Source organism: Phoca vitulina, unplaced genomic scaffold (assembly GCF_004348235.1).
Source record: "Phoca vitulina isolate PV1807 unplaced genomic scaffold, GSC_HSeal_1.0 scaffold63, whole genome shotgun sequence".
Classification (NCBI taxonomy): domain Eukaryota; kingdom Metazoa; phylum Chordata; class Mammalia; order Carnivora; family Phocidae; genus Phoca; species Phoca vitulina.
Window position 1 is genome coordinate 3734171 of NW_022589766.1, and position 22399 is coordinate 3756569.

The following is a 22399-nucleotide window of genomic DNA, read 5'->3' on the forward strand; positions in this document are numbered from 1 at the left end:
GTCCCTTGCAGGCCCTGCCTCCTAGGCCTCTCAGAAGTGTTTGAGGAAGGGCCTGGCGCTGGGGCTTTGCAGTACCAGCTTCTCTGTGATGCTCTTTCCTCACTCCCTGACAACACAAATGGCCGGTGCTCCTGGTCTGGGGACAGTGATGAAGGAGGCTGCCGGGAGAGTGTAGGGCATGTCCCCTGGGCATCTTGGGAAGAAGCGTGCTGACGGCTGCACCGGGCAGAGGGCAGCGTGGCCGAAGGGGGAAGGAGGATGGGTTTAAATCCCAGGCTGGGAGGCCCGAGACAGAGAACGCCACCCCTGGGCGCTGTTCCATCAGGAGAACTAGCCCTGGCTGGCGTCCAGAGCCCGAACACCCCCTCCCCGGCGTGGGCAGAGAGGAGAGGAGGGGATGCCAGGCCAACCCAGAGAGACTGAACCCAGAGGGCCTGGCTCTGCAGCCCTCCTCATGCCCCGCAGGTGGGAGGCTAGAGACGCACAGGTGCCCGCGAGGCGGGCGAGGGGTGACATGAATCAGTTACCTGATATCCTGTCCTCCTTTGGCGTGCCCCTTGGCTTCTCCAAGAGAGCACCTGTTCCCTTGTACCGGAGTCACCCCGAGGCCCAAATCACCGCTCCTTCCTCCTCCTGGTACTGCCGCCCCGCACCCCCTCCCAATCAAAAGTCCCAGAGAGCCGCTTTTCTCCGCAGCTCTAAAGCTCTTTGTGTGATTCAAGTAATTCCCACTAAAGTAAGTCATTCTTTTCCGAATGACCCATAGGCTTGATCCTTCCACGGGGCATTTGCCTTTCAGCTGGAGAGTTTGTACAAGCAGAATTAAGCATTAATTGGGAGAATGAGGGAGCAATTATTTTGGGGGGGTGGACTTTCCCAGGCCCTTCCCTGCCCTCCCCTTGGCTCCTCCCCTCAGTGCCCACTCCCCCGCACCGGGCAGGGAGGGGTGCGGCTGGGATGAGGAAGGAGAGATCCCTGAGGCGGGAGGAAGGTGGAACAGCATCGGATCCCAGACGGTTCCGTGTTCTCTGTCCACTGACAGTTTTTATGGTGGGACCTACAAGAGTCAGCTTTTTATTTCCCCAAGGTTTGTTCTATGATTACTGATTTCCTAACACCAACATTTCACAGAACCCAAAGACAAAGCGGTCATGTCAGATAGCCTTCTCCATGGAATAGACAGCTTTCTAAAAATGCACCACGTGGTTCTCAGTCTCTTGGTTTGCCACAGGCTGGTGGACACTTCGTGGGGTGGGGGGGCCCCGCCCCACCCTAAAACACCCCCATCACCCTGCATTAAAGATGCATTTCCAAATGTTAATAATTCATGGTAATGTTAATTTATCATCATTTCACATAACATTCTATAATGGAAAAGGCCCCGGGGGACGGGATGGTAGAGGAGATTGAGGAGCGGAGAATAAAAGAAGTGGGGTGTCAGTGGGGGGTAGGAGGAATAAGCACCCCTCAAGCTGTGTCCATCTTCCCAGGACACGGGGTTGGGGGGGAGGTTCTTGGGCTGCAGGAGGCAGGTTTATAGTCCTGCCCCCGAGAGTATGTGTGTGTGTGTGTGTGTGTGTGTGCGCGTGTGTGTGTGTGCGTGTGTGTCCAGGGGTAGCACCTGACCTTTAGGTGAGCCCCCAGCCCTCAAAGTGCCCCTCCACGGCCTGGCTTCATGCTCACGCACACATCACTGTGCTTGACCCCCTGCAAAGGACGCGAAGCACCAGGGGCAAAGGTGTGGGATGCGGGCAAGGGGTGGGAGACGGCCACCCCAGGGCACTCGAGGGGAGGGATCTTTCTGCTTCCCGGCCTGGGTTTGGTTCCTTACGAGCCGCCTTGGCCTGGTTCCCAGGTCCCCCCAGCCTGCCTGGGAGGCCACGCTCACAGGTTTTTCTTCTTGCTGTCCTAGGTGTGTGTGGTTGCTGTGGCGCTCTACGCCCCAGGTACAAAAGGCTGGTTGACAACATCTTCCCGGAGGATCCCGAGGTGGGTCGCACCTCCGCCCGGCATCACCTCCCACCGTCTCACCCCGTCCAGGGCGGCAAGGGGAAGGCGGGTCTCCCGGGCCCCTCACCCGTGGGCCCGCTCAGACTCCGGTCAGTGGGGAGAGGCAGCCAGGGGCCTGCAGGCTGCGGAGATTTGGATCTGTCTGGAGTCAGGACCTGCAGGGGTCTCGGGAAGTTGGTTTGGGCACACTGCGGGCCTTTGCCGTACCACTGCGACATCTTTCTCCCCTGTGTCTCTCTGAGCGATGGTTCCTAGAACTGCTAACTCTCTTGATGGTACTCTTTCCCTGCTGTTTCGTGTGAGCACTGCCCTTCTCGGGTTTTGGCTCAGGAGCCCGGGTCTTCTCTGTGGCTCCCTCTGGCATCTGCCAGGTGTCTGGGTATGTGCACGCGGGAGGCCTGGCTTCTCGGCTTCCCGGCCGCCACTCCCCGCTCAGGCTGCATTACGGGTTGTGTGATTTTGGAAATGTCAGGATCTGATATTCTTGACTTGCTCTCTGGAAATCAATGATGTCTTCTTGATGGGCAGTTGAAGGCCACGTTTCCAGCATCCTCCGGAGAATTCCCTGATTGCTGCTGAGCTTCCTTCTCTTCCTGTTCATGCCTTGGTGCCAGATATCCAGCACATTTTAATTCTGAGTTGCTTTCAGTGAAGCCTTGTCATTCACACACGCACACGCACACACGTATACACACCTATACACATGTGCATATATACATTCATGTATATATACATGTACACATGTATCCACATACATACATACATACATAATATATACATTTATACCAGTATTCTAATTTATAGCTGGCACACTCTGAGCTAAGCTGTGTGTTCCTGGGAGGCAGGAACCATGTTTTAATCATCTCTGTATCCCTAACCCCACATGGGGGGTTTGTCACATACATAATGGCACTCTGCAAAATGATGATTAAATTGACATATTATTTACCTTTAGACTTGAACCCTTCTAGCCATGGAATGGTCACGGTGAGATATGATGGCCTGTCTTTTACAGGATGGCCTGGTGAAGACCAACATGGAGAAGCTGACCTTCTACGCCCTCTCAGCTCCAGAGAAGCTGGACCGAATTGGCGCCTACCTCTCTGAGAGGCTCATCCGTGATGTGGGTCGTCATCGATATGGGTAAGAGTGTGAGAAAGTGAGAGAGATACTTTCAGAAGTGATGTTATATTTTTAGGGCAAAACATAGGGTCCTTTTATGAAAATGATAGTAGACTTAGTCATTGAACAGACAGGGAAAAGGGAGACTGGGCCTGAGGGAGCTTCTTCCAATGGTAGGTAAAATTTGAGGCCATTGCCAAGATGCAGGAAGAAGGGGATGTTGGCTTCCTAGGAGCACCTCTTTTAGCATCCATTTTCCCCTGTGTCTCTATCCAGAAGCTCTCACCCACAGTCTAGGGCCTTGAAAAGTTGGTCTAGGGGTGCCTGGGTGGCTCAGATGGTTAAGTGTCTGCCTTCGGCTCAGGTCATGATCCCCGGGTCCTGGGATCAAGCCCCGCATTGGGCTCCCTGCTCAGCGGGGAGCTTGCTTCTCCCCCTCCCTCTGCTTCTCCCCGTGCTCATGTTCTCTCTCTCTCTCTGTATCTCTGTGTCTCAAATGAATAAATAAAAAAAAATCTTTAAAAAAAAAAGAAAAGTTGGTCTAGTCCAGAATCTGCCATTATTCTCATCAAACCAAGCAACTTACAGTCTTAAAAAGCAAGGAAGAGGGGGCACCTGGGTGGCTCAGTCGGTTAAGTGTCCAACTCTTGATTTCAGCTCAGGTCATGATCTCAGGGTCATGAGATCGAGCCTCACGTCAGGCTCCGTGCTGGACACGGAGCCTGCTTGGGATTCTCTCTCTCCCTCTCCCTCTGCTCCACCCACCTCTCTCTCTAATTTAAAAAAAAAAAAAAAAACGAACAATAAATATTAAACAAAAAAAGCAGGGAGGAACCATCTACATTCTAGTGAGAAGGCAAGGTTAGGGTAATTTGTCCATTAAAAATGCACATAAATGAAATATTTATCAATCTTCTGAGAGGAAAGGACTTGCTATGTTTAGTAAAGAAAAGAAATCTTAAATGAAGATGACGGATCAATAGATTTAACTGTTTGAAAATTTAAATATTTTGACGTCAAAAAAGAAGCCATCAAAATTTAAAAGACAACCAAAAGAAGTGTTTTGAAAGAATAAGACAAAAGATTCAAACTCATCTATTAGTAGCGTATAACAAATGGTGGGGCTGGAGTGGGGAAACTGAGTCACTAAAAACTGTGAAGCCAGGGCCCCAAATAACCAACTCACAGAAAGAGGAAGGAGAAATAATGATAGTCAATAAACTTATAATCAAAGATGTGGCTTGAAATACTAAGATACCATCTTCACTTAGCAAACTGATAAAAAAAAGTATTTCTAGTACTAACCAAGGAATGGCAACATGAGGGGCGGTTTCATACTTTTCTAGAATAAGTGCAAATTGATTGAACCTTTTTAGACCATGATTTTGAAATATAAGTCAAGTCTTCAAAAACATTTATGCCCTTTGATCCAGTAAATTCTTTTTCCATTTTTCTATCCCAAGAAATCAATCTTAAATATAAACTAGCTTTACACACAGAGATGTTCATTATGGTGTTTTTTATAATAATGAAATAGTGGAAATTAATGTCCAATAAGAGGAAAATAGTTTAGTGAATTACGATGTTTCTCACTTGGTGAAATGTTATCTATTCAATAGAAAGTATCTTTATAACATGCTTTCCCCATAATAATGAAAATGCCTTAAGTAAATGAAAAATAGAATATGTAATTACATATGCAGTGTTTTACAATCAAGTTAAAAAATAAACAACAAATATCGATGCCTAGAAAATATAGTAAAAACAAATATGCCATAAGTGCTAAGAGTGCTCATTTTTTGAGCCGTGTGGTTGGGTTTTTGTGTGTGCGGGCCTGCTGCGTTTGCTGCCCTACCCACACCCCAATTTGGAGCAAAGCTGAATATAAGAGAACCCAAAGGCATCCTTGGCGGCATTGCTGATGGGGCGGAGGGCGGGGTAGACCTAGGGCAATTGTTCCCAAGTCCTGTTGCTTCTCTTCTCCATACATCCATCCTGTAATTTCCTCTGCTTCTTCCCTTTATCCTGCAGCAGACTCCAGATTATGTCAACATTAGAAATTCTCTCCCTGCTTCGTCTCTCCTGTTCTGGTCCTTTCAGACGAGTACTGCTAGCTATGACCTTCAGAACACAGATCTGGCTCCTTTAGAATAAAATCCAAGCTCCTCAGCTTGACTCCTACAACCTGCCCCTAACCCGCCAGGCTCCCCCAGCCATGCCCGCCTCACCTGCCATGCCTACTCTAGATCCACTCCAGACGGACCCCCTGGCTCTCTGAGCCTCACGCCTCTGGGGCAGTGCTGTCTCCCCTCAATCCCCATCATGGGCCCCTGGCATGGCCCAGCAGCCCTACCACCTGCCAAGCTCCCTTCCTCCTGGTGAGGAAGCCAGAGAGAGCACTGGAGTGAAAAGGTTTGCATTGTGCTGATAAGGTGTAGACCTCCCACCTCTGCAGGACCCACCCGCGAATCTGAAATCAAGCCATCCCTAGGAGTAACAGCAAGACTGGAAACAATACCTTTCTATCATCATTTTATAAAATAAAATTAAGTTACATCTCGATGAAGAGGGTACAAATATACCGTACGTGCTGATTATATAAATCGCCTTGACATATTGTAAAGCATGCTCAAGCAAGTAAAAATGACTTCATCCTAGATTGAACCTAAAACTAATATGCTAGCAATAACATTAAACATTTAATACTAATTTTATCTGCCCTCTCTGCAGTGATGGGTCTCTTGATAAAAATGTCCTATAGCTAACAGAGCCAATTAAGATCATTCCACTGCCCTTAGAACTGCAATTCAAAATTGGTATCATTCTGTTAAAAATAGTCCTTGCAGCATCTAAGTATTTAAAGCCTTGAAGGCCTCACTGGAAGCTTTAATCATAAACATTTGGAGAAGAAAAGTCTGTTAGATCTGATCTCCTATTCTCTCTCCTTGCCCGCCCCATCTTGCCCTGCGCAGTGCTATGCACATCATTATGATCTTCCTTGTCATTAGTAAGTTCCTGATGGCAGCTTTGGAAGCACAAAATATTCGCATGCAGACAAGTCTGAGGGGCTGTGTCTCCCTGTCATCATGCAGGTGTCTGTATTTACGGTTTGATTATATGGACGTGAACTTGGGGGTTGGCCTTTATCTGTGTTTAGCATCAGGGATGATAACCAAATGTGGACAGAGAGAGGCTAAGGTGTGAATTCCGAGGTACTGTTCATTGACACGAACTATGTTGGGCAGAGATGTGCGAAGCAGCAAAAAGTGAGATTTCCTCCTATTTTTCTCCTTCTTTGTACATTTTCCTTCCAGTTCAGCCCAACTGCTAGAACACCTTAGACACTGGGGAGCAAGGGGGTTACTGAGAGTGCTTCGTGAGACTCAGGGTCGGTTGGCAGTGACCATGGAGCTCTGACCACATACAGAGTGCTGGATTGGATTCTGTCAGGTTCCCCAGTGCCTGGAGCCCTGGAGGGTAGAGGTGCCCAAGCCAAAGAAGGATGGGCTACTCCTTGAGGAGCGTGGCCCCGGAGCTGATTTGGCAGGACTCCTAAGAGACACACATTTCCCAGAAGGAGCCTGAACATGGTTGGAGGATGGTGCTGAACCTGCAGGCAGAGATACTGCAGATTCCTACTAGAAAAGGAGGTTCATTCTTCCCCTCCCTCGGCTGAGGTCAGCCCCTACTTCTGAGTTCCCAGAAGTTTCTGTCCAGTAGTGGGGCTGACCAAGTACATTCCAACTGCCTAGAATAAGAGGTTCTTTGTTAAGGCGACTGACCTTTGAGTGATTCTTGGGCAGTGACTGGGCTTGCTAAAGCTGTCCCCGCTCTCCAGCCTGCTGGTCTTCATCTCTGACTTAGCCTTTCCTCTCCAACCTGCCCTGTTCCCAAGCTCTATACACCTGTTCCTCCTTCCCTGGAGCCCAGGGCCTCTTGACTGAGCACAAGGTGTTCAAGCAGAACCAGCTGCCTATTCTAGACTTCAATAGGAGACATTTCTTGCCTCATTCCCTGTGTATTTTCCTCAGTTGTTATAACTCTCCTCCTGCCTTGGCCATTGTCCCTGAGCTCCTGTTGTTATCACCTGTCAGGTGTCCTCTCCTGGTGTCGGTTGCTGCCTGTGAACCTGATTCTATCCCACATTCCTTGGGTTCTGCCTTCCTCACCTGCTGGGAACCCCTATGAGGACATCCAACCCTTGGTTGTCACCTGCTGCTGTCGTCTGTACCTGCTCTTGCCCTTCCCCCTCATCCTGCTCCTAGTACTCAGGCCAGCTCAGTTTCCCAGACCTATTACTACACTGGACTCCTCCAGGACACGGAGCCCAGATCAGATTTCTGCTGAGACCAACCCGTCTGGCCCTGGTCCTGTTGAGCAGCCATCATCCTGAGAAGCCCACACTCTATTCTCCTTGAGAGTATGGGCCCAACTACAGGACCTACCCGGGAAGGTTATGGTAAGGTCGGACCAACACGGAGAGCGTCTAACCTTCTAAGATACTTGGAAAAATTCAAGTTCATAATTACAGTCCTTCCATCCTTCGTATTGGGGCCCAACATGGGGAAGAAAGAATAGCATATTCAAAGAAGTAGGCCTTAAACTTCTTGACTTTTCAGTGTGTCTTTCTACCATAATTTTCACTTCCCATCAAAATTTCCACTCCTGGTTAGTAGCCAATTGCTTTTTATTTTATTTTTTTATTCATTCAGTCATTTTGTTAGCAAAAGATGGTTTTTCCTTATTAGGATTTTTGGGGATTTTTTTTTACAGGAAAAGGAAAAAGCAGCAATCTAAACTCTGGAATTTGGGAAGCCTTCTAGTTTCTTCTCTTGCCAGACCCCACCCCACCTCTTCCTTTCCCTCATTTAAACTCTGTGAACTAAGGTTGAAGCCCTTCATACATAAGATGCTGGGGATGATTCATGAGAGAAGAGAATCCTACTCTGCCTGCCCCCGTTTCCCACCCGCCGTGTTTGGTTGCCCGAATGTGGCCCGGTTTGTGTGCAAGGAAAGTGTGTCTCCTATGGAAGGGCCCCAGCCAGGCTGCCCCCCAAGCAGTCCAGGTTTCCTGGACTGTGACGCTGATGGCCTCTGAAGAGCAAGGCCAGCACCACCCCCCACTCATCCCCACCCCCACCCCAGCAGGGACTGGGGGGCTCCTGTTTGCTCCAGGAGTCAGAGACCCAAGGCTGGCTTTGTATTTGAAAAACATTCTGTAGATAAAAGCATGACTTGATCCCTTTGTAAACATGCCCAGAGATGACTATTTAATAGTGCTTAATAATATTAAGTAATAATTTAATAATAGTGGACTCAGTTCACCAAACATTTTTTAAAAATGGATAGGAAGGGGCGCCTTGGTGGCTCAGTCGTTAAGCGTCTGCCTTCGTCTCAGGTCATGATCCCAGGGTCCTGGGATCGAGCCCCGCATCAGCCTCCCTGCTCTGCAGGAAGCCTGCTTCTCCCTCTCCCACTCCCCCTGCTTGTGTTCCTGCTCTCACTCTCTCTCTCTCTGTAAAATAAACAAAATCTTTAAAAAAATAAAAATAAAAATGGATAGGAAAATTTCAGAGCAGGGAGGCTATTTTTCTTATGATTGCTCAGTATAAAAGTTAGCTCAAGGGTACCTAAGAAATGGTATCTGATGTCTTTAAAAAAAGAACATTGAGGGGATGCCATGACTGCTGTTACTTTGTAGGTTTGGATTTGCAAAGCTGGCTCAGGTGCGAGGCGGTTTGGACACACAATGCCTGAGACCCAACAGCTGCCCCAGGAGGCATCGTGCAGCCTTGTCTTGTGGCCTCGTGGTACCTCCAGAAATCACCTTGTAGTCATAGCTTTTATCTATTTCTTTTCATTTAACCAAACTTTGTTTTAAAAAAGAAGATAAAGCAACTAGCTAATCAAAGGCTTTTCAAATATCTGCCTACCATTCAAAGATGTTTATGATTGGGACGGAGGCATAAAGGAGAACAAATCCTTTAATTCATTCTTTATTATATGTCTGGCGTACGAACCTGGCTTTCTAGCATCAGGCAGCTTTCACACTTTAAAAGCTTGCGCTGACAGCTCTACCATAAGCTTTAAGACAGGTCTTTTGCTACTTGCTTTTGACTTGGAGGCATTAACCTGATTCCTCAGCACCTCTGTTAGGTTTGGGAGTTCTCTGCCCACTTGACCTGTCCTGCATTTCTGTGTATCAAGAAGGACTCTTCTAGTCCACATGGTTTGGCTTAACAAGTAGAAGGATCAACACCCCGGAATGGGCACGGGAGCGCACTCACGAGTCCGTGGAGTCTTGTGATGCTCTCCCCCTCACAGGATAGAATCCCTTCCAGCTCTTCTTCACCTTCCTATGAGGTCGGTCGCTGATTTGCTTTGGATTGCTCAGGATTCACTTTTATTTGCACCATTGGGTTTCCAAAGCGCTCCTAAGCCTGATTATTAGGTATCTGGGTTATTTGTGTGAAAATACCGTGGCTCCAGCCATATGGAAGGGGTTTTGTTCCAGCCTGGCGATGTGGGCTCTGCACTGTGAGGGTCGTCCAGGGACTTCCATGCCTGGGACTCCAGTTGTTACCACTCCTCAACCTCAGGAAGAGGGGAAGAGAGGACACGGAGGCCAATCCTGTCTTCTAAGCAAGTGACGCCAACGTTGTTCACCTCACTTTCCCTCATTCTAATGGCAACATTTTAGTCATGTGGCCTCAGCTAGCAGCAAGAGGGCTGGGAACTGATCCCCGTGAGCAGCCACAAGCCCCCCTAAAATTCCAAATTACAAGGGAAAAGGAGGGAAAGAGATTCCAGGGGAGACGTCTAGCATTCTGCCTTAGAAACCTAACTCCCTAAAGAAAATTACAAAGATTTCAACTAGAATGACGTTGGACAGATTTGCAGCAGCTTCTTCATTAGAAGTTAAGCAATAACCTTTTCTAATGAACATCTACTCTGTTTTCTTTTTCTTTCTTTCTTTTTCTTTAGACAGAGAGTGGGGGTAGGGGCAGAGGCAGAGGGAGAGAGAGAATCTTAAGCAGGCTGCCCGCACAGCACGGAGCCCAACGCGGGGCTCGATCTCACAACCCTGAGATCATGAGCTGAACTGAAATCAAGAGTCAGATGCTCAACTGACTGAGACATCCAGGCGCCCCTACTCTGTTTTCTTTAGTGTGCAAGTGCCTTGTAAGTGGGGCATGTACCCTTCTTGGTGTACCTCACCTGATCACATGCTCGTGTGGCCACCGTGGAACACATGTCGGGTTTGGGCTCAGACATGCACTCCTAATTCTCAGTAGGAATTTGATTCGTGGCATTTTTTCTTGGGATTCAAGAGAGGCATTGAAGAAGACAACCACCAGCCAGGATCATCAGGGGTTGTCCTGCGAGGCTAGTTTGGGAAGGATTGGGTATTTTTAGCATGGAGGAGAGAAGAGCAAGAAAAATGGGATTGCTCTTTTCAAGTGGTTGAAGGACAGGCAGGTAGAAGGTGTAGCCCTGTTTTTTACTGCTCCCTAAAGTAGAATTGTGAATAAAGGACAAAGTTATTAGGGTTCAGCTTAAAATATGAAGAAGTTTTTATTTAGTTGTCAAGAAATGGGATGAGCTGACCTATCTAGTACGCTCGTCATTGGGTGCTGCATATTTCTGGTTTCTGAAGGTATTCACTCAGGTTTTAGACTTTAGAAGGAATAAGTAGTTAGGGCCTCAGAATCATCTTCATTAGGAAAAAATAATAATTTTATTCCGTGTTTATCTTATCCTCCGTGAGGTACAGATGCTTCCTAGGTATGGTATGTGTCACTTAAATATGGTAATACCATCAACCATATTGTGTGATGATCATAGGACTTCCAAGGTCTTCAAATGCAATACCTGCAGGTTTTATATTCCTTAACCTTTGCAGTTGATTGGTCCTCAGGCCCATCTCAGATTCTTCATAAACGTTCTTCCTAAAGTTCTCTCTTTCTCCCCACTGAGCCATCTCTCTCCTTCTTTGGAACTCTGTGGGAAGTCCTCCATGATTTTCTTGTGGTGTTTCTTATCTTCCCTTTACAGACATCTTTACAGGAGATATCTGTGTTTTTATCTTGTCCATCTAACTCTAGGCTCCTTGAGTTGAAGGCCTTCTTCCTCCTTACACCCCTGCACTAAGACAGAGTATTTCCCCCATGGGTGCTCAACAAATACTTGACCTCAGATCGAGTAATTCTTTGATCTCACTGGGTTTGGGTTCAGAATTTGCTCTTCCGAGCATCAATCCTTTCTGCTTGTATCTACTCATGAGATGGTACACCTAGTCTGTCCTTATGTTCTTCATCTGTAGAATGAGTGGCTAGGGAGAGCTGGTCTCCAGGCTGGTTCCTGCTGATTCTTGGTGCTGGGCTGGAGTGGGCACTAGTTGGAATGGCTGTCCAGACATCACCCAGATGCTGGCCAGGTGGTCACTATGCTAATTGTCCCAGTCATGCAATGAGGGTGGACCGGGCATGAGACCCAGTGACGGTATTGCTTTCCCCAGGTACGTGTGCATTGCCATGGAGGCCCTGGACCAATTGCTCATGGCCTGCCATTGCCAGAGCATCAACCTCTTCGTGGAGAGTTTCCTCAAGATGGTGGCCAAGCTGCTGGAGTCGGAGAAGCCCAACCTGCAGATCCTCGGCACCAACTCGGTAAGGAGCCACCTGGGGGCTGGGGAGTGGGGACTGGGGAGGACGGGGGTGGGGGTGGGCGTGGAGGACGTCTGGGTCAGCCTTGCTATAATCCATTCTTATTTGGATTCTGACCCTAAGTATAACTCACCTCTTATCTTCGTGTCCATCTTTGCGTGAATAAAGGGCTATCTGGTTTTTTAACTTAAATAAATATATAACAAACAAAATAAATTTTAAAGATAAAATTCACCATAGTAAAGCATATGATTCAGTGGTTTTTTAATATATTCACAAGGTTGTGCAACCACCGCCACGATCTACCGTATTTATCTTTAGACTGGTGATCTTCAAACGTTTTTTAGTCATGGATTTTTTTTCCCCCTGAAATAATTTTAAGTGGGGCCCCAATGGATATAAAAATAGATGGAAAGGGAGCCATTCCTTTGAGGGCAGGGGGTGTCCTGTGCCCTCACAGCTTGGCCCCCGACTCCATGGGGCACACTTTGAAAGCTGTCCAGCTAGTGCTTCTCTCAAAGAACCACAGGACAGAGGCATCAGATAAGTGGAAAGATCACGGGGAAGCAGGAAACGGGGCTTCTGGCTTAGTTCTGCCCTTGCCCTGCTGGCTGACCTTGAGTGGGCTATCCTTTATGGACCTGTCTTTCCATCCATACAGGGAGCCAACTGAACTTGCTCCAAGCTCTGTAATGCTGGTCTCCCTACAAGGCGCTGCTCTCACGAGAGGCTATGGTTTGGGGGGATGTCGAATGTGATGTGTCAAAAACTCCCTGCTTCATATTTATCTCTATATCCTCGAATATCCTGGTGGCTTTCTTCAACGTCTTGCCCTTGGTCCTCCTCCCTCCCCTTCGGGGCATACTTTCAGCTCCAGGCCTCTGAGCAGCTTGGTGTTAAAAGCCCTGAAAGGCACCTATTTAACGGACATCACAAAAGACAAGTCAAAGGTGTGTGCCCTCTTCACCTTCCCAGCTGGGCTTTTCTGAATTTTTATCGCACAGATCACAACTGCTTTCCTGTTCTACCTGAGTTGATTTCCCCAGAAGAAGAGAGTCTTTAAATTTTAATTCTCAGGCCCGAAACTAGCAACTGTGGCTTTCCCTTTCCTCTCCCTGGAAACCAGCTGCCTTTGACAAATTACATATACAGTAGCTGAGGGTGAAGTCTTTTGTCAGGTTGCCCCAGCAACAGCTTTCGATTCTGTTTCATTTGTCCTGTTTAAGATAACTATAGTCTAGGAGAGAACATCTGAATGGAAAATAAGCCAGTCATCATGCATCCAGAGGGCCTCTCCCCATGGGGAACGCAAAAGCAGGTGGCTGCCAGAACTGCCTTTCCCCACAGCCAGACCAGGCCCAGGATAGGTGTTTTGTTCACTGCAGCCTTGCAAATTCCTAGATTCCCCATCACAGCAAATCACTGCCTCAGCACGGAGTGAGTCAGCTCATGATTCCTGTGCTGCACACCATGAAGGTTATATAAGGACAGGCGATTCTGAGTAAGTGAAGTCACATAATTACAATAGATTCAAAGTCCAGCTTCGGAGGCAGCTTTTGCCAGTGGTACCCCTCATCCAGATGCTCTTTCCAGCTCTCAAAGCCTGGGGCTTCCACAAACCTCCGAGAGAATGCTGTTCTTTTGCTCCTCATCATCTTAGAACTGCCAGCCTGCTAGCACTTGATGTGGTCCTAGAGAGTCTAGCCTAGGAGTTTCAACTGGTTTTCATGGGGCTTCGAGGTCTCGTGGGGGCAAAGGAGGACCTGGGAGGAGGACTAGAAGGATCCTGTATGGAAGTTTGCAACCTTTCGTTTGGATAAAGGGTTTTGCTGCTAGGAAATTAACAGGAAGACATGGAAAGAGGGGGAAAGAGAAAGAAAGAGAAAAGGAAGCTTCCCATGTGATGCTAGCAGCAGATTTGGGGACCCCTGACACACTGCAAGCCTTAAACCTGTGCAGGGCTCCTCTCTTCCTCCCTTCCTTCCTTTCTTCCTTTCTTCATCCCTAATAGATGTTCATCCAGCTTGTACTTGATCACCACAAGGATGACGTGTTGAGACCTGTCACAAAATCCAAATTTACTAATACCACTCCTGCATGTTGCATGCAGTAAAGTGTGATTTTTTAAAATCTAAGCAATGCTTTCAAGCCCTTAATGAGAATATCGGAGTTTTGGAGGATGATGAGTGGTCAGGAAAATCTGGAGAAGATGAGGAGCCAGGGCCAGCTAAGCTCAGTTTACTTGTTTGGGTATTTGCATTTGTGTTCCTGCCTTATTGCCTGATGGGTCCAAATGTGTATCTCAGGGACAGTGAAGTGAGTATGTGTCCTGACCTTTTGAGATCACTCACTGATGATAAACTGAAAATATTAAATCTGAAAATGCCGAGGTCCCCTATGTGACCAATCCAGTGTATTAACCTAATGTATACAAATAGTAAACTCTTAAGAAGATTCATGGACTACAGTTTGCACTTTTGTCCCTGCATCACAACGTATATAAAAATGAACTAAAAATAGACAAAGACCTAAATGTAAGAGCTGAAACTATAGAACTCTTAAAAGAAACTATAGGATTATGTGTTCATGATCTAGGATTTGGCAATGGATTCTTAGGTACAACATCAAAGGCAGAAACAACAAAAGAAAAAATAGACAAGTGGACTTCATCAAATTAAAAACTTCTGCGCATCCAATGACACTACAGAGAAAAGTGAAAGGCAACCACAGAACAGGAGAAGATATTTACAAATCATATATCTGATAAGGGTCCAACAAGCAGAATGTATGAGAAATTCTTACAACTCAACAACAGAAAGACAACCCAATTAAAAAATGGTTCAGGATTTGAATAGACATTTCTCCAAAGGAGATCCACAGATGGCCAAGATGCATATGAAAAGATGCTCAACAGGGGCGCCTGGGTGGCTCAGTCGTTAAACGTCTGCCTTTGGCTCAGGTCATGATCCCAGGGTTCTGGGATCGAGCCCCACATCAGGCTCCCTGCTCAGCAGGAGGCCTGCTTCTCCCTCTCCCACTCCCCCTGCTTGTGTTCCTTCTCTCACTGTGTCTCTCTCTGTCAAATAAATAAATAAAATCTTTAAAAAAAATAAAAAATAAAAGATGCTCAACATCACTAATCATTAGGGAAATACAAGCCCGAATCACAGTGAGATACCAACTCACAGCCACTAGGATGACCATAAAAAAAAAAAAAAAAAAAAAGTATAAATGACAAGTGTTGGCAAGAATGTGTAGAAATTGAAACCCTCATACATTGCTAGTGAAAAGTACAATGGTGTAGGTACTGTGGAAAACAGTTAAGCGGTTCCTCAAAGTTAAACAGATAGAATTACCAGATGACTCAGCAATTCTTCCTAGTGACATACCCCCAAAGAACTGAAAACAGGTACTCAAACAAATACTTGGACACAAATGGTCATGGAAACATATCTGCCACAGCCAAAAGATGGAAACAACCCAAAGGATCACGTAGCATGTGATTCCATTTAGATGAGATGTCCAGTCTCTGTAAATCCACAGATGCAGGAAGCAGCGTAGTGGTTGCCCAGGGCTGGGGAAGCGGGGAGAGGGGGTGACTGCTTAGTGGGTACTGGGGTTCCTTTGAGGATGATGAAGTGCTTTCGCTGCAAAATGTGAACATATTAAACGCCGCTGAATTGTGCACTTTAAGAGGGTTAACTTTAGGTTTTGTGAATTTTCCCTGAATTTTTTAAAACCACACTTTCAGGAGCGCCTGGGTGGCTTAGTCGGTTAAGCGTCTGCCTTTGGCTCAGTTCATGATCCCGGGGTCCTGGGATTGAGTCCCTAGAGCCCCTAGTCGGACTCCCTGCTCAGTGGGGAGTCTGCTTCTCCCTCTGCCTCTGCCCCTCCCCCTGCTTGTGCTTTCTCTCCATCACTCTCTCTTTCTCAAATAAATAAAAATAAAAATAAAACCGCACTTTCAGCTCTAAGCAGCCCAAGGTCGATGGCAGAGGTGCTTGTGTTTTCGCTGAACCACCGCCTTAGGTCAGGCTCTCGGTGGTGCTGCAGGGAAGGGCTGCTTCCTTCCTGGCGCTGGACCGATGTAGGAGCCCAGAGCCCTCTCCCTCCAGGGAAACAGATTTCCCGCTGGGACTTGTCTGTGTCCTGTCCTTCCCGTCTTGCCCTCCCACCGGTCCCCTCCAGACCTCACCTCCAGGATGCCCTCCTTTCTCTCCCAGGTTCGGCTGCCACGGGTGCTCCCTTTCTTTGACTCCCTCCTGGACCCTGTGCGAGCCATCGCCCTCCACCTGCCCTTGCCTCCCTGTCCCTTGGCCACACTGCCCTCCCGAATGGCCTGGTTCAGGGAAGTGCCTCCCAAAACCACAAGACGTGCGGGTTGGGGACTCTGCAGATAGATGCTGCACAATTTTATTTGGGCTTTCAGGGTGGCTCCTTAGTCCACATTTTTGGCCACCGCCCTTACTTACCTTCTCCGTGGTCTCTACAAACCTTCCTTTTTTCTCCTCAAATTCCCTCCCATATTGGCTTCCTCGGTGTCAGAGGCAGCTTTGCCTTCTTCTGTCCCTGAGGAAATAGGTGGGGTTCCCTCAACTTCCCGTGTCCACCTTCCTCCCCAGAAGAGTCCCATCTGGTCAGGGGCCTTCCTCCATCCATTCTCTCTCTCCTCCAGGTTCTTTATCCTTCCCCTTCTCTGGTTCCTTCCCTCAGTCGACATGCAAGTTCCTGTCTCTTCCAGTGTCAATATAAACAAAGTCAGTAAACAAACTCACAAGAAAAAACAGTACATTCTACATAACTGCAAAATACCTTTAGCTCACCTGACAAAATGAACAATCATTCCGTGATGTTTTTTTAACAGTTAGTGCAAATCCAAATTTCCCTAATAGTCCCCAAATTGTCTTTTATTGCTATCGGTCAAATCCTCCGAATTCAGTAAAGATGATGCACTCACGTGGTCTTCTGTGGCTCTTTGCCTGTCCCCAGCCCTCTCCTGCCCAGCTTTGCTTTTCACGACACTGACTTTTTGGAGAGACCAGGTTAGTTGCTCTGTGGAAGGCCGCACATTCTGGGTTTGTCTGGTTACTTGCTTACGGCACTGCTTCTTTTGATCTGCTGCCTGGAACTCCTGCAAACCAGAATAATAACAGGAACACAAATGTCTGGGGTCTCACTTTTTTATGGATGCCATCCCAGGTTAAGGTGGTGTCAGCCAGTTCTTTCCATTTTAAAAGTACATTTTGGGGGCGCCTGGGTGGCTCAGTCGTTAAGCGTCTGCCTTCGGCTCAGGTCATGATCCCAGGGTCCTGGGATCGAGCCCCGCATCGGGCTCCCCGCTCCACGGGAAGCCTGTTTCTCCCTCTTCCTCTCCCCCTGCTTGTGATCCTGTTCTCACTGTGTCTCTCTCTGTCAAATAAATAAATAATATCTTCAAAAAAAAAAAAAAGTACATTTTGTCTTTGCCAGTAGAAATCTATGGAAACCAGGCGAGTAACCCACTCCCCACTCATCTTTCAGCTGACATTTTACCTTTGATAGCACTTCTCCCTGTTGACTGCATCTTCTTCAGCCTCCCCTGACTTCCCTGGCCTCGTCACCCCAGCTCTTCCCACCTGGTTCATCCTTCTTAGCTCCTGTGGTTGACTGAGTAATGGTCCCCCAAGAATGTCCACGTTCTAATCCCTGGAACCCGGGAACGCTACCTGAAATGACAAAAGGGACTTGCAGATATGATCAGGTTGAGGATCTTGGGATGGAGAGGTTCTTCTGGATTCTCCAGGTGGGTCCGATGGTTATAGGCGGGAGACAGGTGGGTCAGAGTCAGACAGAAGGTGAATGATGATGGAAGCAGAGGGAAAGAGAGAAAGACTTGAAATGCTACTCTGCTGGCCTGAAGGTGGAGGAAGGGGGCCATGGGCCAAAGGATGTAGGTGGCTTCTGGAAACTAAAAAGGCAAAGAAATGCTCCCCTGAAGCCTACAGAATGCACACAGCCTTGCAGACCCATTTTAGACTTCTGATCTCCAGAACCACTGATAATAAATGTGTGTTGCTTTACGCCACTAAATTGTGGTAATTTATTCCAGCAGCAATCGGAAATGAACAGTTTCCTGCAATGATTCTCTTCCTCTGTGCGCCCCTGAAATGTCTGTGGTCTCCACGGTTGATGCCTCATCTTCTCATTCTGTATGCTCCCCCTGGACAATTCATCAGCTCTTGCGGTTTTGACTGTCATCTGTAGGCTGGAAATGCTCCCCCATCCAACACCAGGGCAGAAACCACTGCTAGAAACCCATGAGCTAGATAGAAGTGGGCTCCTTGGAGGTGGATCAAGTCAGAGTTATGAGGTCAGCTGCATGGTGCACAGCTTAGGTCACAGTGTGGGGGTCAGCACGGGCAAACCACGGGGATTCTAGAACAGAGGCAGCTCGTACTTCCCTGGGACTGTGTTGACCAGGCCAGCACGTGGGGCTGCTCGGGGCTGGAGGGATCACCTTCTTGGGCAGCAAGGGCCAGGCTTTCCCAAGAGACCTTAAAAACGCGTCGGTTTTGCAAAGAATCTTGAAAAGGAGACGGCATTATGTGGGTAGACAGGAGAAGATGTCCTAGGTCTAGGGAATGACCGTGCCTCGGCTGGCGTTGGCAGGACCTGATCACATCACAGTGGAACTGGTTCTCTGGCTTTCGTGAAAAGCGCTCCCGGAAGCTGTTATCAACAAGAGGCAGCTGGAGGACCGGGCAGGGGGTGTGACAGCCAAACCCATGCGATGTACAGGATCTGCTTCCCAGCCAGGATTTGTCTCAGTGAAGCTGAGAAGCTGCTCCCGTTTGTCCTGGTGGAGGCGAACACAGCGAGGCAGGCTGCAGTCCTAGGCCCAGGGGAGAGCTGGGTTCTGTCTGTGCCCAGCATTTTAGCCCGCGGTTCTGTCCTTGACGGCAGGAAGCCATGCGGCTCAGAAGGCTCCTCTGTACAGAAGAGAAAGGTTAACTTCTGCGTGGAGACACTCAGCTGGCACAGAAGTGAGGCCAGCCAGCTCAGCTTCCATTTTCCACACCAGGGGAGAGCTGTTTTTACAATGTCAATATTTGGAGATTGCTTTCCCTTTATTAACTCAGGCCCTTAGGAACCCTCAGTATTCACATCACTGCGGCTCCCGCCTGCCCGTGCCAAGGAGGGTCGGTGATCTGCCCCAGCAAGCCTGGCACCCTTTGTTGTGTATAAAGAGCTGAAACTTTGATCTTGAAAGGGTGGCCCTAGCAGTGCCTGAGGCCTTTGAAGTGTCACATGTTCAGAATCTTCAATTTGGGGGCGCCTGGGGGGCTCAGTCGGTTGAGTGTCTGCCTTCAGCTCCGGTCGGTTGTGATCAAGCCCCGTGTGGGGCTCCTTGCTCAGCAGGGGAGTCTCCTTCTCCTTCTCCCTCTGCCCCTCCTCCCCCTGCTCATGCTCTCTCTCTCTCTCTCACTCGCTCCCTCACTCTCAAATAAATAAATCTTAAAAAAAAAAAAAAGAATCTTCAGTTTGTTGCTATGGAGACCTTCCTCATCATTACTATATCTTAAAAAAATAAAACCAAAAATAAACCCAGCTTTATTATTTCACAATCTTATTCACTAGGCAAGTAGCATTTTAACAAAAGCCATTTGTAAGGTATGAATTAGCAATAATGGGAGCAAAGCAGACAGGAAGTCCCTGCTGTATCATGCATTTTAAAAGATAGTGACCAGCCACACAGGTAAATGGACCCAGTGAGAATCCAGGGAGTGTTCATAGCAAGCCAAAAATGCTCTGGGAGGGGAAATGAGGCTGCACCTGTCAATTGGGATGGGCTATTCATACCAAGCTGCTGAGACAACTGCCTTTATTAGCCCCATTTTACAGATGGGGTAACTGAGGCACAAGAAACTTTAGTAACTTGCTGCAGACAAGCTTTGTAAGTGGAGGCGGAGGGACTCAGCAATGCAGTCTGGCTCCAGACCCCTTCTATAACCGTAGCCCTCTACTGTCTCTCATAAGAGGAATGGAGGCTTTCCTCACATGAAACCCTAGTGTTCCAACCCCATGTCTGCCAGGTCTTGGTGGACTTCCTCAGTGGGTGTGGGGCCTTGACCAGGTTCCCCATGAAGCACCCCAGTTCGACCCTCCAAACCACGATTACCAAAGGTTCCTGTCAGCCTCTAGAAGCCTCAGGAGCAGCTTGGGGTGGGCTCTCTAGGAGGCGTCCCTTGGGGACTCCACAGGTCAACACTCCCTGACCAGGCCATTGGGGCTGGCGTGTCTGAGCAGTTATACTTTCAGACTCGAGGGAGGGAAGCTCCTTCTATCAAGCTATCACACCAAGGGTTCCTAGGGACGCTCAGATACCCTGGTAACAAAAAGTTACTATTTTACATGACCCATAATGTAATAAACAGGGCACATACCCTCTGTATGGGAGGTTCAGGATGGGCAGCAAGTGCAGTCTCATCACCAGACCTCCTAACAGAGCAAGAGTCCTGGCGAACATGGGAATGGAATGGTTGGCAGCTGCGGCCCACCCCCCTCCCAGGCCGTTTGGGGCCCCAGAGATGGAGCCAAGGCCCAGTCACCTATCCAACCCTTGGTTTAACCCCGAACCACTTTAGTTCAAAGGAGGTGGTCTTCAAAGGAGATGGCCATCTATCCGGCCTTGCTGACCTCCATTACCAACATTTTGCCAGCATCCTGCATAAGCGGTCTCCTTCCCAGCCTGACTGGGAACCTTTCCAGAGCTACTGGTCCAGCTTGCCAGTAAAGGGACAAAGGACATAGGGTCTATAGACCCACTGCCCCAGAACCTCCAGGCTGGAAGTTGCCTAGGGGATGGCTCTTCAGAATGCAGATACCTGGGCCCTACTCCCCAGATAGTTGTGTTCACCAGTCCTGGGGTGGCTCAGAAGTCTGCATTTTCCACAAGCTCCCCAGGTCATTCCAATGCACGTTAAAATTTTTTTAAAAACCACTGGTAGAGGGCAAAGAGCATGAGAGTATCAGAATTCCCAAGTTTCAGGCCCACCTATCACAGCTGGTTGACCTGAAATAATTCACCTGTGCTCCCTTAGAGCCTCGGTGTCCTTATCTTCACAATGGGAGCAACACAGATCCTGCAAAACTCACTGGTTTGCCAAGAATTACATCAGATAACGCATGTTTTGGTAGGCTGAAAAATGCCCCCCCCCCCAAAAGATGTCCATGTGCCAATCCCTGGAACCTGTGAACATCACTTTGTATGGGGACAGGTTCTCTGCAGATATGAGTAAGCTAAGGATCATGAAATGGAGATGTTATCCCGGATTAGCCCCGTGGGCCTTAAGTGCAGTCACAAGGGTCTTATAAGAGAGAGAGAGGAAGGAGATTTGACACAGAGGAGAAAACAGTGTGAAGACAGAGGCAGAGGCGGGCGTGATGCAGCCCCAGGGAACTCAGAGGATGTGTGAGGTGCCACAGAAATACTGCAGGTGCCATAGAAATATTTAATGTTGTTACGACTTAGAATATAGGTGTTAGCCGCTGCTTTTGCGTATCACTCCCATCCACGTCCAGCAGTAAAGATGGGCTGGGCCTGGTGTGGCTCCACCTGATACAAATTCCTTTCTATAAATAGCTTTTTCTAGGGCCCACGCCTTTTGAATATTTTGACTTCCAAAAGAACAAGGTACGAGTTAAACCAAAGCAAACAAGCTTCACCACAACCATATTTGAAATGTGTTTTTCTGGTCAGGTGGGATGACAAAGTGCAATGAGCAGAGTCTTGGACATGCGAAGAACAGACCACAGGTTGTTGAGTGGTGTCTTGAATGTATTTGTACGCTGCCCCAGCAAGCACTCGTTCGATGACGGTGCGCTGCTGAATCCTTAGGACCCATAAAATTTAAGCCTCAGGATGCCTGGGTGGCTCAGTCAGTTAAGCATCCAACTCCTGATTTCGGCTCAGGTCATGATCTCCTGGTCGTGGGATCGAGCCCCGCATCAGGCTCTGCACTGGGTGGAGAGCATGCTTAAGATTCTCTCTCTCCCTCTGCCCTTCCCCCACCTCTTAAAAAAAAGTTTAAGCCTCCTAGAAATAAGAACCTTGCTAATATTAAAACTTGGATACACAGAGTTCCTGTTTTTCCAGGAACTTGGGGAGCTTTTCTTAATTATCTCTAATTTACTCACATTCCTAGGAGATGATGTGTGCATTTTATTTATTTATTTATTTATTTATTTATTTATTTATTTAAGATTTTATTTATTTGACAGAGAGAGAGAGAGAGAGAGACAGTGAGAGAGGGAACACAAGCAGTGGGAGTGGGAGAGGGAGAAGCAGGCTTCTCGCCGAGCAGGGAGCCTGATGTGGGGCTCGATCCCAGGACCCTGGGATCATGACCTGAGTGGAAGGCAGCCGCTTAACGACTGAGCCGCCCAAGCGCCCCGATATGCGCATTTTAAAGAGAAGAAAGCGAATGTTCGGCCAATCTGTCCCTGGTCTTGCAGGGATGGCTGCTGGCTATCCCATAGTCCCACCCGCTTGCCCCTCAGTGCTGTGCTCTGTCCTTCCCTATTGCACTACATGACCTCAGCCCCTGAATGGTGCCTCGCGG

The 22399-nt window shown here is 48.1% G+C and overlaps 1 protein-coding gene across 3 annotated transcripts in view; it reads left to right on the forward strand.

The window, feature by feature from the left end:
- The window catches only part of EFR3B (EFR3 homolog B), an 87844-nt gene that overhangs the window by 33089 nt on the left and 32356 nt on the right, over positions 1-22399 (forward strand). For all 3 annotated transcript variants that reach the window (XM_032391471.1, XM_032391472.1, XM_032391470.1), the window contains exons 2-4: positions 1913-1989; positions 3026-3153; positions 11651-11801. In XM_032391471.1, coding sequence (XP_032247362.1) covers positions 1913-1989; positions 3026-3153; positions 11651-11801 — 356 coding nt within the window. The remainder of the gene's footprint in view (positions 1-1912; positions 1990-3025; positions 3154-11650; positions 11802-22399) is intronic.